This window comes from Nothobranchius furzeri, chromosome 3 (assembly GCF_043380555.1).
Source record: "Nothobranchius furzeri strain GRZ-AD chromosome 3, NfurGRZ-RIMD1, whole genome shotgun sequence".
NCBI classification, from domain to species: domain Eukaryota; kingdom Metazoa; phylum Chordata; class Actinopteri; order Cyprinodontiformes; family Nothobranchiidae; genus Nothobranchius; species Nothobranchius furzeri.
Window position 1 is genome coordinate 87,695,203 of NC_091743.1, and position 16,975 is coordinate 87,712,177.

At 47.6% G+C, this 16,975-nt stretch overlaps 1 protein-coding gene across 2 annotated transcripts in view; it reads right to left on the reverse strand.

Annotated features, from left to right (window-relative positions):
• frem1a (Fras1 related extracellular matrix 1a) overlaps window positions 1–16,975 on the reverse strand; it is a 73,724-nt gene that overhangs the window by 26,823 nt on the left and 29,926 nt on the right. For both annotated transcript variants that reach the window (XR_008559745.2, XM_015958182.3), the window contains exon 8: window positions 2,163–2,294. Coding sequence is in view for 1 of the 2 variants with exons in the window: in XM_015958182.3 (XP_015813668.1) it covers window positions 2,163–2,294 (132 nt within the window). In the remaining variant the exon portion in view is untranslated. The remainder of the gene's footprint in view (window positions 1–2,162; window positions 2,295–16,975) is intronic.

A 16,975-nucleotide genomic window follows, 5' to 3' on the forward strand; every position in this document is an offset into this window, starting at 1 on the left:
AAAAATACCAGGCCACCCAGATATGTAAACAACCTACCCTACCCGGCCGGGCCGACCCGGTACAGGTGGGAATGGCCCATAAGTGTGTGTGCTGCCTTAACAATTGAATTCCTCACTGTTGCATGAATATAGAATATTCCATTACATTTTATTATATTTTATTTGCACATTTCAAAAGGATTTCAAAAATGATTTGCCCCAGAAAAAGGTACTTGTGTGGCTCGGAAACATGTTGCACCGTTGGCGGTTGTACTAACAACCAGACAAAGTTACATTTGTGGCTGCAGGAGCGGTGCTTTGGTCATGCACCTGTGTGCGGCTGTATTGTACTTCCACTTTACATCAGTGCATGAGGACATGGTCTTTCGCTGTCTGACTGAATTCTCAACCTGAAATAAACATCGTTCAAAAATATATACTCTGACTTTAGACCCTAACATTTATTTGATTGAAATATGCTTTAAACAAGCAGACAAATAGTTAAAATTGTCGTGTTCTGTGTCCCTGTGGTCCCCAGGCCCCTCCAGGTTCCCCTCATGTGTCCCCGTTTTAAGCCCCGTCATAGCACTGAAAGTGCTCTTTTAAGAGTTTTTAATGACCTTCTTTTAATTGCTGATTCGGGCCAGTCAGCAGCTTTGGTTTTACTTGATCTGTCGGCTGCTTTAGACACCGTTGATCACGGCATCTTGTTGTCCCGCCTAGAGTCATGCGTTGGCCTCGAGGTGCTGTTCTCCAGTGGTTTCAATCCTACCTTCACAAGAGGTCATTTTCTGTTAATCTGGGACCTTTTACCTCAAAAACAGCACCTCTGACATGTGGGGTGCCTCAGGGCTCCATTTTGGGTCCAGCACTTTTTTCTTTATCTATGCTCCCCTTAGGCTCTATTTTTGAGAAGTACAAAATTACTTTTCACTGTTTCGCTGATGATCTTCAGATCTATTTGCCACTAAGTGGTGCCAGGTCAATTGGCTCATTACTGGAAGGCTTAAAAAGTGTCAAACAATGGATGTCCATGAATTTTCTTAAGCTCAACAATCAAAAAACTGAAATTTTAATATTTGGCAGTCCTAATCTTTTAAACAACGCTTAGTCCTCTTGGTCCTTGTTCTGGTTTTCTAAAACCCTGTGTTAAAAACCTTGGTGTGTTTTTAGACGGTTCTTTTAATCTTTACAGACAGGTGAGTGCAGTGGTCCAATCAGGTTTTTATTATTTAAGGCAGATAGCAAAGGTGAAGCCATACCTTCCTGCTAATGTCCTCGAACATGTCATCCATCTGTTTGTGTCTTGCCGATTGGACTACTGCAACTCCCTGTATTCTGGCCTGGACCAGTCCTCCCCACACCGACTTCAGCTGGTCCAAAATGCAGCAGCCCGCTTGCTGACTGGAACCAGCAAGCGGGATCACATAACCCCGGTTCTGGTCTCTCTCCATTGGCTTCCTGTCTCTTACAGGATTTTAGAATTTTGGACTCTCTTCCTAAATAAAGGATTCTACTTTGATTTCGCTCCTGCCTTGTGTCGTTCTGGGTTTCTGCATCTTGGGTCCTAACCTCCTCCTGGCTCAACGTGACAAAACAGAGCTCAGTGTTTAACATTATACATTATCAAATGTGTTGAAAATGGTCATTAAACCTATTGTGACACATGAACTAGCTGCTCTTTGTAATCCAGGCTTGTGATGAGGGATTTTAGGCTCTGGCTCGGCTCTGCGTCTGCTTTAGAGTAAATAAGTTTGTGTCCCACCTCTTTCAACAAAACACGACCAACCCGATTACCGCGTAGGTACTGATAAGCCTCGGAGCTTGTTCACTGCCTCGTCGTCGTGCGCGACAGTTAAGAAAGAAGCTGAAATGCTACTGTGTGTCAGCTCTGGCCAGATTTTCACATCACCCTCCTCTCGTCTACTGCAGTGGACAGAGGGATTGTTATGGTGTCCCGTTTGAGCCGTGACAGCTGGTGTTCCTACATAGTTAACGTCTCTAAAAGCACTTGGTTCGTGATTTCTGCCTATTACTGAATAGGGTCTATTCCAAAATTAGGTGTAAAATTTTGATCATTGATCCCCCATCCCCCACTCAAGCAATTTACCCCCCTTTTTTAAAATAAAAATGATGTCCTTGTTGTCGAGATAAAGTGGTAAAACATAACTTTGTGTCAGTACCTCCCACAGTAAGCTGCCCATGGTGAAGCCCATCCACAGTGATGATTCGAACAGAGTTTATGTTGTCGTTGTCCACAATCTGCAACTGGTCCCACGTTATTGGACGAGACTGACCTTCCAGGAGGCTCAGACCTAGACAATAAAGCACCATTAGGAGAGCTTTCAGCTCAGTCCAGGTGAGCTAATATGTCTGATGCATCTCCTGCAGACACTCCCAATCTGCACCTTGCCCTTGAGATAAATTCATGTAGACATTATATCTCATGAGAATTGATCCTGTAATATTATCAATAGGAGACCTGCTTGTCAGTGGAAGATGATCATGTTTTTGCTATCTGACGGTTTCAGTGAATTTTAATAAATAACACACACACACACACACACACACACATTAAATGTGATCATTTACCATCTTTACACTGACATACAGAGTGAGAAGAACATTTATACAACATATGATTATACTGCGTGTTATTGGGATGTTATACTTGTGTGCAGTGTTAGGCAAGTTACTTCAAAACTGTAATGCATTATTTATTACTTGTTACCCTCATTTTAATTTAATTGATTACATTACAATATTACTGATTTTAAATTGTAAGGCATTATACTACTTTTGCATTACTTTAAGTTACTTTCACCAAAACAATTTCAATATGAATCTGGCAATCTCTCTCTCAGTGAGCTCATGGTGTCAGGCGTGCTGGAGTGTGAAGCGGAGGTGAGGATCCACACGCGGGTGAAGAAGGTAGGAAATCAGACATGAACGGTTGAAGGCTTTAATGATAAACACGCTGACACTGAAACAATGATCCAACACGAGACACAGAACTGAAGGGGTTTAAATACAAGAGGGCTGGGAGCCTGGGTGAGGGTGTGACAGTACCCCCCCCCCCCCCCCCCCTCAAAGGGTGGATTCCAGACGCCCACAGGAACACGTAGCAGGGTGGGAGGAGGGGGACCCGGAGGGAGGGCCAAGAGGGACCCAGGGACTGATGGAGAGGAGGCAGTGACCAGTAGGGTCCGGGGGCCTGCGTCTGGGGCAGAGGAGGAGGCGACGACGGGCTCTTGGGGGCCTGCGTCTGCGGCAGAGGAGGAGGCCACGACAGGCTCTTGGGGCCTGCGTCTGCGGCAGAGGAGGAGGCCACGACAGGCTCTTGGGGGCCTGCGGCAGAGGAGGAGGCGACGACGGGCTCTTGGGGGCCTGCGTCTTCGGCAGAGGAGGAGGCCACGACAGGCTCTTGGGGCCTGCATCTGCGGCAGAGGAGGAGGCGACGACGGGCTTCTGGGGACCTGCGTCTGGCGAGGGCGGGACCGGCGGTGACCGGAGGCAGAGACGCTGGAGATTTCCTTGACTTTTGGACTGGAGGCGGCGGCGGCGGCAGCCTCCGAGCCGGAGGCGGCAGCGTCGACCTCTGGACTGGAGGAGACGGCGTCGACCTCTGGACCGGAGGAGATGGCGTAGACCCCTGGACCGGAGGAGACGGCGTCAACCACTGGACTGGAGACGGCGTCGAGCTCTGGACCGGAGGAGATGGCGTAGACCCCTGGCCTGGAGGAGATGGCATCAACCACTGGACTGGAGACGGCGTCGACCACTGGACTGGAGGAGATGGCGTCGACCGCTGGACTGGAGACGGCGTCGACCGCTGGACTGGAGACGGCGTCGACCACTGGACTGGAGACGGCGTCGACCACGGGACTGGAGACGGCGTCGACCACGGGACTGGAGACGGCGTCGACCACGGGACTGGAGACGGCGTCGACCACGGGACTGGAGACAGCGTCGACCACGGGACTGGAGACGGAGTCGACCACTGGACTGGAGATGGCATCAACCACTGGACGGGAAACGGTGTTGACCACTGGACTGGAGGGAGCGTCGACCTCTGGACACGAGGAAGCGTCGACCTCTGGACACGAGGGAGCATCGACCTCTGGACACGAGGAAGCGTCGACCTCTGGACTGGAGGGAGTGTCGACCTCTGGACACGAGGAAGCGTCGACCTCTGGACACGAGGGAGCATCGACCTCTGGACACGAGGGAGCATCGACCTCTGGACACGAGGGAGCGTTGACCGCTGGACACGAGGGAGCGTCGACCGCTGGACACGAGGGAGCGTCGACCTCTGGACACGAGGGAGCGTCGTCCTCTGGACACGAGGGAGCGTCGACCTCTGGAGTGGATGAGGCATTGACCTCTGGAGTGGATGAGGCGTCGTCCTCTGGAGTCGATGAGGCGTCGACCTCTGGAGTCGATGAGGCGTCGACCTCTGGAGTGGAAGAGGCGTCGACCTCTGGACTGGAGGGAGTGTCGACCTCTGGACACGAGGAAACGTTGACCTCTGGACACGAGGGAGCGTCGACCTCTGGACACGAGGGAGCGTTGACCGCTGGACATGAAGGAGCGTCGACCTCTGGACACGAGGGAGCGTCGACCTCTGGACACGAGGGAGCATCGCCCTCTGGAGTGGATGAGGCGTTGACCTCTGGAGTGGATGAGGCGTCGTCCTCTGGAGTCGATGAGGTGCCGACCTCTGGAGTCGATGAGGCGTCGTCCTCTGGAGTCGATGAGGTGCCGACCTCTGGAGTGGATGAGGCGTCGACCTCTGGAGTGGATGAGGCGTCGAACTCTGGAGTGGATGAGACATCGACTTCAGGACACAAGGAGGCGTCGACTTCAGAACACGAGGAGGCGTCGACTTCAGAACACGAGGAGGCGTCGACTTCAGAACACGAGGAGGCGTCGACTTCAGAACACAAGGAGGCGTCGATCACAGGACTGGACGAGGCGTCGACCACAGGACTGGACGAGGCGTCAACCACAGGACTGGACGAGGCGTCGACCACAGGACTGGATGGGACATCGACTTCAGGACTGGGGGCGTCGACCTCCATCGACTTCTGGTACGGGGCCGTCGATTTCTGGTCCGGAGGCGTCGACTTCTGGTCCGGGTGCGCCGGCCTCTGGACCGCCGGCTTCTGGACCGTTGGCTTCTGGAGTGGAGGAGCAGTTGCTGCAGACCGCTTGGACAGACTGGACCGGTGCGAACTCCGGGACCACCACGGGAACTGGATGTGGTGCGACCTCCGACCACCGCTGGAACTGGATGCGGTGCGACCTCCCGGACCACTGCTGGAACTGGATGTGGTGGACGCCGTGGGACAACTCCGGGGGAGCGCACAGCCAGTCTGGTGCCCACGTAGCAGGAGCGGTCTGGCAGCGTCTCCCGGTCCAACCTCTCATCTGGCTCCGGGAGGGTGGAGAGGATCGCCAAGGCTGAAGTTCGGTGACGGAGTCTGTGGCGAGGTGACGCCCGAGGAGGAGAAGCCGGCCGGTGGTCCGAGGAGAGGAATTGGAGCAGGCAATCCCAGGGGAGAATCTCCCCGCTGGATCCTTTAGTGGGTTGGATCATTCTGTCAGGCGTGCTGGAGTGTGAAGCGGAGGTGAGGATCCACACGCAGGTGAAGAAGGTAGACAATCAGACATGAACGGTTGAAGGCTTTAATAATAAACACGCTGAAACTGAAACAATGATCCAACTTGAGACACAGAACTGAAGGGGTTTAAATACAAGAGGGCTGGGAACTTGGGTGATTGGAAAACGAGAGTCAGGTGGGAGCAATTAACAGAGACACATGGCTGAACCAAACGGGGAGACAGGACATTGTGTGACACATGACATATATGTGGAAAGTGATGTGGTGTCTGAGCTAGGATTGCTTTTAAAACAGTCAGATATAATAACAGTGCTTTAAAATTATTGTTTATTAAATAAAAGCAACAACAATCTGTACTCTCAGCACGCTGCCATCTTATATAAACTGAGCAGGAAGTGAGGTGGTGGGGGCTCCAAGCCTATATTTGCCTTGGTCCCCAAATGCCTTGATACGGCCCTGGATGTGGGACTGACTTCTGGGGTGATCTGATTCTATCACATGTATAAATATTAAATGCTTATATATTATTGCTTTTCACTGGTAAAAATGAGTATTGGGGATAAATCTACCTACTTTTTTTCTTTTCAAGCACTTTGTTTTGTTTTCCTGATTCAGTTGAATAATTTCCGGCCCTTTCTCTCTCTAACCTTCCTGCGTGCTGCATGTTTTCTTCGTCTTCCAGAAAAACTGTATCCTAGATTTCCTACTTTCTAACTAATCAGCCAAAGGGATCTACCGAATGCAAAAAAAAAAAAAAAAAAAAAAAAAAAAAAAGCTTAATATGTGCTGCACTCCAGCAGCAATGAGGTGAAATCACCGGGGCACAGATTATGAACTGACCTGAAAAGTACATGAAGTACCAGCGAATATGGGCTGATATAAACGACCACAAACGAATTACTTTGTTTTGGTGGAGCGATTTTGTGAATATAGCAGCGGCCGCACGCAGGACGCAGCTGGAGAATTTGAGCCGTCACCGCTGCATCCTCTCTGCTCATAGAATGCCCGCAAAGCTGAGTCCATAAATTACGTCATATACAGTGGCGGCTGGCCAGTAGAGGGCGATAGGGCGCCGCCCTCCCAGTTTTCCCTAGTGTTTTTAATTTTTATTTTAATAAATAAATAAATAAAATTAACAATAATCACATATTCTAAGTTAATTGTGTGTTTTGTAACAAAAACAAATCATATATATATATATATATATATATATATATATATATATATATATATATATATATATATATATATATATATATATTATTGCTGAGAAGCTCTCTGCCCGAGCGGTGGAGGCAACAGAAAGGCTGTGGGCTGTGTTTCAATTGCCCAAACAGCACGGAACCAGCCGGCCAATTGCTGACAAGAAAATCAAATGGTAGGAATGGGAATGTATCCAATCAGCGTCGACGTTGTTTCAGAAGCATGATGGGTGATAGAGCTACCCCAAAGAATTTCGTTGGTGTTCGGTAGAACTCGGAGAGTCTCGACTAATAGACACTTACTGGCGTCCATGCCATTGGTACACCAGGAAGGCTTGGCCAGCTGGATGCAATCACGCTAATGCGTTATTTTGCTTTCCGTGTTTGTTATTCAAAACGGCTGGGACAGATAAGGCATGGATTGAGTCAGGAGTTACAGACATGAAACATTTTTCTGAGAAGGTGAAGAAACACGAGTCATCCCGGGCACACATGGACAACAAGTCAGTTGACCAAGATGGCGCCCATGACCGGCTGCGTGTCTGCTCAGCTCCCAACCTTTTTTGTTTTTCTATTGTATTCTTGTATTTTTTCCATATGCAGTGCCGATTCTCTGCTGGTGTATGATCGGGACTTCCTGCTCTCGATCCGCTCTAGAATGGATGATTTTCAGAACTCTAATGCGGGACACCTTTTTCCACCGCCGCTGGAGACTGACGCGAACCCAGCTGCAGAGCCTGTGTTGCTCCACGCTTTCCCACCGCCGCTGGAGACTGACGTTAGCCCAGCTTCCGGGCTTGTGCTGCCCGTCGGTTTGCCGCTGCCCCGGAGACCGTGGAAAAAGAAGCGGGGGAAACGAGGCGGCTTCTTTGTTCAGCTCCGAAGGATCCGGCGTGGCGAAGCCATATCGGAGCGCTGCTCCGTGACTGTGATGTCCCGGATCCATCGGCATCTCAATCGAGTCGAGCTGATCTCGCTGCTACCGGGAGGACATGGAGCTGAATGTTGCATGGATGTGTCTGAGGTGTGGATGACCGGCCAGTTGGGAGCTCACGGAGCTGAGAGCTGCGCGAGTGCGTGGGATGTGGGGATGATTCTCCAGCTGGGAGCTCACGGAGCCAAGCGCTGTATGCGTGCTTCGGAACCGAGGATGATCCGGCGGCCGACCGCTGCTGACCAGCTTGCGGCACACAATCGGGGGAGATGTGGAGATCGCCTAATCACATCAGATTACTGCGTATGGGGAAAGGAGCGGTGCTTTCGGAGTTCCCCTGATGCTCGAGGTGGGTGCTTGGTGCCTGTTGTTTCTTTGGGTTCCACCGGGTTGCCCTCCCGCTCTCGTTTTCGCCGCTCTCGTTTTGGACGGCACAATCAGCGGGGAATAAATCTGGCCAACCTACAGTATATTGCAAGATTTGATGGAGCCGGACTTTCTCTTCCATCGGGAAAGCAGTCGACTCGCTTTGCACTGATCAATGCCAGATCGGTTGGAAATAAAACTTTTATTCTGAAGGAATTCTTCCTGAACAATAGCTTGTCTGTTCTATGCGCCACTGAATCATGGTTAACCCCTGGAGATTCAGCTGCTATTGTTGCAAGCCCGAGCAACCAGTCAAGGCTTAGAAACAGTGGTCAGGGACAAGGGTCACACAAGGGTCAAGAGGACAGGAGTTCAGGACTTGCTGGTGAGGACAGAACTAGGCAAAGGGTCAAAAGACAAGCTGTCTTCTCTAGATCCACCCATGGACACACCCCTGGGCCCGCCCCTAACTCCACCTCTGGCGGGAAAAGAAGGAATGGCATGGAGTGAGGAGAGGTCCAGCTGGACCCAGGAGCTCTCAGGAATGCTGAAAGAAGATCTACAATTTGCTACCAATATGAAGATTTATGACCTGTGCTCTCATTCCAGGAGTGCAGAATGTAACTTTTGTGCCCTCATGTGAATACTGCATGTAGTGAAATGATACTAAATGTCTTATGTAGAGCTAAAAAAGTGTATCTGGTAGATGACCCCTTGACCTAAACTGTCAGGAGAGAATGACTTGTGACTCTTGCATTGTTTAGAGCAGTCTCAGAAATGATATAAAAGGATGCAGCTCAGATCGAGTCTGGTTCTTGGTCTTCGAGAGAGGGCTTCAGGCTTCGTTCTTGGGGAGATTCTGAGAAGACGAGAGCTGGTGTAAACTGACTCTCATTTAATCATTTTGAACTAATTCCTCCGTGGGGGATAGTAGTTGTTTTTTACTTTACCCATTTTTGTATTTTGATTTTGTAATAAACCTTTTTTGAAAAAGAAACATAATCCTGATTCTTTCAGGTTTTCTCTAAAGCTTCACGTTTGGAGCCCTGGCCATAATTGCACAGAGGTAAGCATGTCGAAGATCGGTCTCTGAATTATCAGGACTTACTTTACAGTTTATAACAGAATAATATAAAGAAACCTTAAGATAAGGGAAGTTTTAACTTCTCTCCCCTTGCGAGTAACGAGTTGTCTTAAGGGTGATAAAAGCAAAATATTCGAGGTTATTTTGGCTCTGATTGCAGGTTGAAAAAGTCTCTAATCAGCTGGAAGGTTGGATTAATAAATAAATTGATAAACTTATGATAGCCTGATCAACTAGCATAAATCATTTTATAGTTACCAACCTCCCACATAAGCTGTTAGAGGCGCAATTAATTCCGGGTAGCCCAAACAATTGCTGAGAGGCTTGGCTTGCCTCCAGACTTCTCTCTAGTATCTTAACCAAAAGGTAACGAGTTTAAAAGAAGTGTAGCACTCTGGGGCTGGCTATTCGTGCAAGTCATTTCACCTTTAAAATAAAAGACAAGATTCTAATTAGATAGTCCAAACCCGGATCTGGTACGATTATACTCGTCGATACACCCCCGAACCCTGATGGATGCACCGTCTCATAAGTTCTAACGGAACTGGGTTTTAAAGGAACCGGTAAATGGGACGGGCACGCGACATGGCGCCCAACGTGGGGCTAATCGGCGAAGGTTTAAATATTAGATACCGGACTATTCGACGTAGAACTATGTCTTTTAGGCTGATAAAAGCTTACGCACAATGGACCTGATAAGCTTATAACCTTGGAGCGAAAACCGCACCAATTTCTCGAAAAGGAAGGAAATTTGGGAGAACGGACGATTAACTCAAAGAGGTATAAAGAAATCACGGCTTTCCGACGTAAGAAAAGCCAAGGATAAAAGCTAGGCAAAAAATAAAAAGGAATAAAGAGTAAGAATAAAGAATAAGACGTGAAAACGAATAAAAATAAAACAAATAATAAAAAAGAGAAACTTTCAACCAGCCATGGCAGATAGATCTTTAACGGTAAAACCGGAAAATGTTCTCCTTAATGTGAGATTTGTCACCGGAGAAATAGCGACATTTCAAGGTGAACCACAAAGCGTTTTAGCAGTATCCTGTAACCGGAGTTTTCATAACAAGGCCGGAACGGCTCAAGCCGCAGCGGAGCGCTGTCCGAATGCTGAAACTCAAGTAAAGAATAATCATGTATTTCCGTTAGTGGGTGATTTGGTGATTCTAGCAGAACAACAAAATGATCCTGTTTTTAATCAGATAGCGTGGTGTTGTTGGGAAAATCCAGCGAAACTCCCCACGGGCGAGCAGTATGAGATCCTTCTGGGATTACTTGAGCAAATACCAATTGGACCGGAACCTTTAGTTCTCACTCCATTTGGAGTCGGGCAGTACCGATGTGATCAGGGAGCGATGTACTCTGCTATGGCGGAGTTCGTGGTTCAACGGGCTAATAGTAGAACAATTTACTTCTTATCTAGAAGCAAAAATGAGGCAATTCAAATGAGACAGGCGTTATGTAACCGACTGGGGATCACGGAGCTCCAAGCGGAAATGTACCGGAGACGAGCTGCAGTTGAAATGTCGGACTCCTGGGATGAAGCCCAATCGGTTCCGACCGCGCCCCCTTTGTATCCAGCGCTCCGCGGGGAATTCCCTGTGAGCCCCGGTTCCGAGAGCGGATTTCCTCCACCCCCACCGAACCCGCCTGACGCGGTTCGGCCGGCGCAGTGGAACCCGTTTCTACATGTACAAACCCCTTCTCAGGTGCCCATGAGAGGAGCGGAGAGACCGCCCACTGAACAGCATGTTGCTGCGTGGGACAAAGACAAGACTCAGAGACGGTCAGGGGCTGAAAGGACTCCAAACCCAATTCCTTTTCCCCCGTTAGAACCGCATAGTCCCGCGGCTCCTCCGAATCATGTTATGATAGGTCAAGAACCGGTGATAATTTTATCAGGCGAGAAAATAGATGCGGAGATCCGAGAAGAAGATGTGTTGATCTTTCTGAAAGATCCACAAAGTTCTGCCAGTACTACGTCCTCATTAAGTTCTCTGAGGAGACTTTTAGGGGCAGAAGGCAGAAATTCTATGATTCCGCTGGTAGATCGTAATTACGAAGCTGGAGAAATTACTACTCTCTTAGACAAGCAATTAGGGAATCTGGAAGGTCGTGTCAGCGCGATTTCCATAATTAACGTAGACCCTCATAATCCCGACATCTCTTTTCACCAAGCTTGGGAGCGGGTGGTGTCAGAAGCCTTGGATTTAGGAGCGCGACGGCTAGTGTTTAAGCTTAATAACAAACCCCAGGTGTGTCGGATAACTGAAGCATATGGCGCAGGTTTAGTGATTTATTCCGAAGCCTCTAGCAGGCTAGGAGACATCCCGGTCGTAATTTTAGTGGATAAGTCAGCCTTGCCGCGAGTAGAGAAGAAAGTCAAACATTGGTTTGAGGCCAGAGACAGAAGCAGCGAGAGTGAGGCTGAATCGGAGGAAGAACAGGGTTCCCAACTGGTGGTGCGTGGCACACCCAAAGGGACGCTCAGGTCAGAATGCGAATCCCATCAAAAATGCAGCACTCGGATCCCTGGAGGCAAAACACCTGAAAAAGTGAGTTGGTTATCCCCAGTTACAGCCCATGAGCAAGGTGAGAACAGAGAAAATGTAGAGCAACAACCCCAGAGAGCAGAAAAAGGAGATGAGACAAATCCTATGGTTTATGGCATTAGAGGACTAAATAAGAAAAGCCGTCCAGTACAGATGAAATATTATGACCCTCAGGCACCTCCTAACATAGGCCCAGTTAGACCGGTTCCAGAACCAGGACGAGGCCAGTTTGCAATTAATACAGAGGGAGACCAGAATTATGCAGGAGAAGTAGCAGAAAATCCTTTTCCAGACTGGTACCCTGTAGATGGCTTCACGGCTTCAGCAATTCAAGCAGCGAAAAGTAGGGAAGAAGTCATGTTGCAACCAGGATGGGGTCAACCTTTTAAGCATGCTTATTTAGGCCAAGGATATGATTTTTATCGAGGTGGATGTATGGCTAGAGATTCGGCAGTGAAAACTCACTGCTACTCGCCGTGCAGCCCCTCCCAACCTTTGGATGTAAACCGAAGCACTCCGCAGGGAGGACAGCTTAATTCAATGCCTAGAGAGAGAATCCTAGAACAGGAATATTCCCCATATTGGCAAACTGCTCAGGAACAGTCAAGAGTAAGCTTAGGACATTTTGATCATACCATTCTGCCACAAAGAGCATCGGGTGAGACAGACGCTGGGTATGTACAGCGGCTTCAGGACCGAGGTATGACGATTGAACAACTTTCAAGTCCAGAAATTTCTCAGGTTATAGCATTAAAGAACGATCTGCGTTTAACCCCAGGAGCCTCGTTGATGTCCCTGGCGGAGAGTTCTCCCAGAGGGATCGGTGAGGATTCTGGTGAACGACGGAGGAAAGCTTTAAGCTCTGAAATCAGTACAGGAAAAGTTACATTAGCTGGGTGTTTGGGAACAATCGCAGGGCTTTCCCAAGTACAGCAGGAAAAACTTTTGGCTGATCTGCCCGGGGGATTAGTGATGGCTGCGATGTGGCCTAATCTCTCCCCTGCAGAAAAAATCAGACAAGCACAGGCGTGGGATCGCACGAGGGAATTTAAGCAGTCAAAAAACGAATTAGGACGGCAGGCCGGAAACAGATTGAAAGGTCAGATACCATCCCCTCTGCCCCCTCCACACCAACAGCAAGGGAGCCAATCAGTGAGTTCTCAACCGAGGCAACTCCCACCCAGAACAGAACCGAATCAGAACCAGAGAACCAGGGGCCAAATGGACCCAAATGCAAGGCCGTTTTTCATGGGACCCCCCGGCTGCCCTGTGGCTCGACCCAGGAGAGCGAATCCGGAGGAGTGGGCCCGGATGACCAGAGAACAGAAGGAGAAATTGATCCAATCAATCAAAGATTGGGACGCGAAATACCACAATCAGAGAAGACCGCCACCACAAAAGTAGAAATAATTGAGGCGCTCTCATCTCATACGCATTGGGATGGGGAGTGGCTTAAAGTAAAATACGAAAATACAAAATACATTTTAGATACCGGGGCATTAATATCAGTAAAGCGTGAAAATAATCCGATGGAACAAATAGGATACAAGAACGTGATACTCGCAGACGGCTCTGTACGTAACATGGCAGTTCATAAAGACGAACAGGGAATTCTTTACATAAAAGGTGCAGAAAACTTAATTAGTTTAAAGGATTTAGTTAAAATAACGAAAGACCCAGCACAGCATGTGAGTTTTTTAGGTGAATTAGATATGGATAGTCTCATTAAAGAACAACTGGAGAAGACTAGTTTGGACCCGCACAAACTCAGAGAAATAATCCAAAAAGGTAATTGGGCTACACACAAAAATGATTGTGGCAGAGTAAAAGAACAATGCATTATTAAAGGAGCGATGCCTGCCAGGGAAAAGCAGTATCCGATCAGAGAAGGAAGAGATGAGATTAGATGTACTCTCGCTGAGCTTAAAGAAAAAGGGATAATCGAAGAGAAAGATACATTATCCACCTGTCTTCCCATTCAAGCTGTTCCTAAACCTGATGGCACCTACAGACTGGTACACAATTTGAAAGGTTTAAATAGAGTGACTCCGCACGACGTGCGTAAAACTTTTGACCCATACATGCAGCTCCGAACCATGCCTATTAAAAAATATAAAACATGCATCGATTTGGCTAACGGTTTTTGGTCTGTACCTTTAGCGCAAGAAAGTCGAGCTAAAACTGGATTTACATTTGAAGGAAAGCATTTTCAATGGTGCGTTCTACCTATGGGATGGGTAAATGCGGCGAATAAATTTCAAAGTGTCGTACAGTCATATCTGGAAGGTTTACCTGTCGTTCAATATATTGATGACATATTTTTCACGCATGATTGTGAAAGCGAACACCTGAAAACTTTGGACGAGGTGGTGACCAGACTGACATGTGCAGGATTCAAACTCAACCTGAAGAAAAGCCAGCTAGGACGCACAAAAGTTACGTTCCTAGGTTTTGAGGTGTCAGATTCAGTGGCAGTACCTTGCACCTATTTGCAAAACATAACACCCCCGCATGACTTACTGACGCTGGAAGGTGTAATCGGACAGCTTCAGTACATTTCCAGCAACGTCCGTGATTTTCGAAACATCATTGATCCCATAATGTCACTTAAAAAAGGTCTCAGAACCAAAGTGGGTCAGAAACTGGTGACGCACAACCGCAAACTGAGCTCACAGGAGCTTGAGACTTACCAAGCAGTGATGGTTAAAATAGGTGCTAATCTAGTGAATCTTTCAAATAGAGAGCATCATGAACCGTTAGCTGTAAGAGTGATTGTAGGACAGGATTTCACAGAGTGTTTATTTCAGAACTATGACAGCAAGAGTCTGATAACATGTAAAGGCTATAGACTCGCACCAACAGAAACCCGTTACACGCCCAGCGAAAAGGTGCTGACCACCCTGATGAAACATAAAGATATGATGTTCGCTCTGGCCGGATCGCAAAAAATCATAATTCAATCTATTGATTATATGATTAAAGAACTTCGGAAAGATCTCCTCCCACAGGCGAGGGCTGTTTTACCCAGATGGGCAAAGTGGGAGATGTTATTGGCAAACCCGCAGATTCACGTGGAAGGAGAAACAAAACTTAAGCCTGACAGGAAAGAGGTTGTTAAAGCCATAAAACCAGAGGCAGTTTACTACACTGATGGATCTAAAAAAACAGCAGATGCAGACTTCTGTAAGTGGGGGTTTGTGAGACTGCTAAAGGACAGGAAATATCAACAAGCTGGACAGACTGTCGGATCCGCTCAAACTGCAGAATTGACGGCCGTTGTCATGGCGCTCGCTGACGCGTGTAAGCTGAAACTCAAATCAGTAAGATTGGTCACAGACTCTAAATACGTTAAAGACGGGCTGGATGATCATTTAGCATTTTGGGAAGCTAAAGATTTCCAGAAAACTGATGGAGAAAGATTGGAACACGCTGACTTGTGGACTTTAGTATCGTGTTATAAGAAAAAATTACAGATTCAGGTGACACATGTAAATAGCCATACAAATGGAAAAAGCGAAGATGAAATCGGAAACGCAGAAGTGGATGAATTAGTACAAGCTCGCGCTTTGTTTCTACCCACAGCGTTTTTACAGAACAGGAGCGCTGCAGCTGATGAAGAGCTGGTGACATTTGCGCATAAAAATTACGGACACGTAGGAGTATTACGGTTGCGTGAGATTTTCAAAAAAGAAAATATTTCTGTACCAAAGCTGAAAGAACTAACAGCACGAGTAAAAGCGACGTGTGAGTCGTGTAAAGTAAAAGGAGGGGCTCAACCCGTGATTTATGACCATCTGCCCATCATGTGTGATGTGCCGGGGGTGCATTTCAGCACGGATGTTGGTGAATGTGCCTCTAGAGGGGTGAACGGACATAAGTTCTTTTTGGTAATCAAAGATAATGGACCAGGTGATCAGAGCAAGATAATACCGCTGAAACGTGTCACAGGAAATACGGTCAGCATGGCCTTGTCTCTACACCTGCCCCTCACGTGTGAGTCACTCCGTTCGGATGGAGGACCTGAATTTAAGAATGACAAAGTTTCTTGTCTGCTTGAATCGAGAGGGATAAGACACATTTTTTCTATCCCATACGAGTCCCACACTAACGGAATAGCAGAAAGAGCAGTTAGGACGATAAAAAATCACATCCTGACTAACCTGAGCTCCCGATGGGATACACCGGAGGGAGTTTCAGAACTAAATGTGATCCTTAATAGGACGAAACTGAAAAGAACTGAGAAAAAAACTAACCCGGAACACGTCTCTGTGTTACAGAAAGGTGAAAGAATTTGGGTCAAAAGAGGACCGGTTCGAAAAGGAGATTGCATTAAGCATAACGTAAGTGGTCCCTTCATAATAAAAGACGTAACTGGGAACGTGGTTTTAACTGACACAGGTTTGCGCGTTCACCCTCATCAAGTTATAAAATAACTCTGAAAAATAAAAGTAATTAATTGAAAAAATAAATAAATAAATAAATAATTTTTTTTAATTAATTACTTGATTAAAGGTCATGGCTGGGCCAAAATCTAGTGAAGAAATGACTTGTAAGATCTCAGGTGCTACGGGCCTAATTTTGCTAACGAAGGGGAATTCTGTTAGAGATTGTAAAGTGGCTATGTTTCCGGGCTTCATAGAATCTGCAAATGCGTATCGTTACGCGCAATGGGGAGGCTTGAAGCCGGGAACATGCGTGACATGCGGATCTCTGTGCACCCTAATTAAATGGTCGGGGCTCCGGGAGCAGAAGCCCACTCACCTGGAGAGAGGAACAGACTTGCATACAGGTGCGGTGGAGCTGTCTGCTCCCATTAAAATATGTTTTTGCGGGACCTGCTTGAGGAATAATCCAGGCATCATCTCCTGGCAGGTCTGTGAATGCACCCACAGAGGTGAAATCAAAGATGGGTGCTGTTTCACGAAGAATGGTGTTTTGACTACCTGCTTACCGACAAGCCAGCCAAGTATGTTTTTTGTAGGAGAGCTGCTCAGGAATCCTAGCCTGGTGAAGCCGGTTAGAGATTTATGGGTGGAAGCTTATCCATTTGTGTTCAAGCTCAAGACCAGAGAAAAAGGACTGGAAGAGCTTCAGGCTCGGTCCAAATTTGAGTCTATTAAGAGCTTGATATTAGGACAACAATTTGGTACGCTGGCTGATGCATGGGAAACAGGTACACAGATTGGGGTAACTCAAGAGTATAAAGACGACAGATGGGGAACTTATCTGTCAGG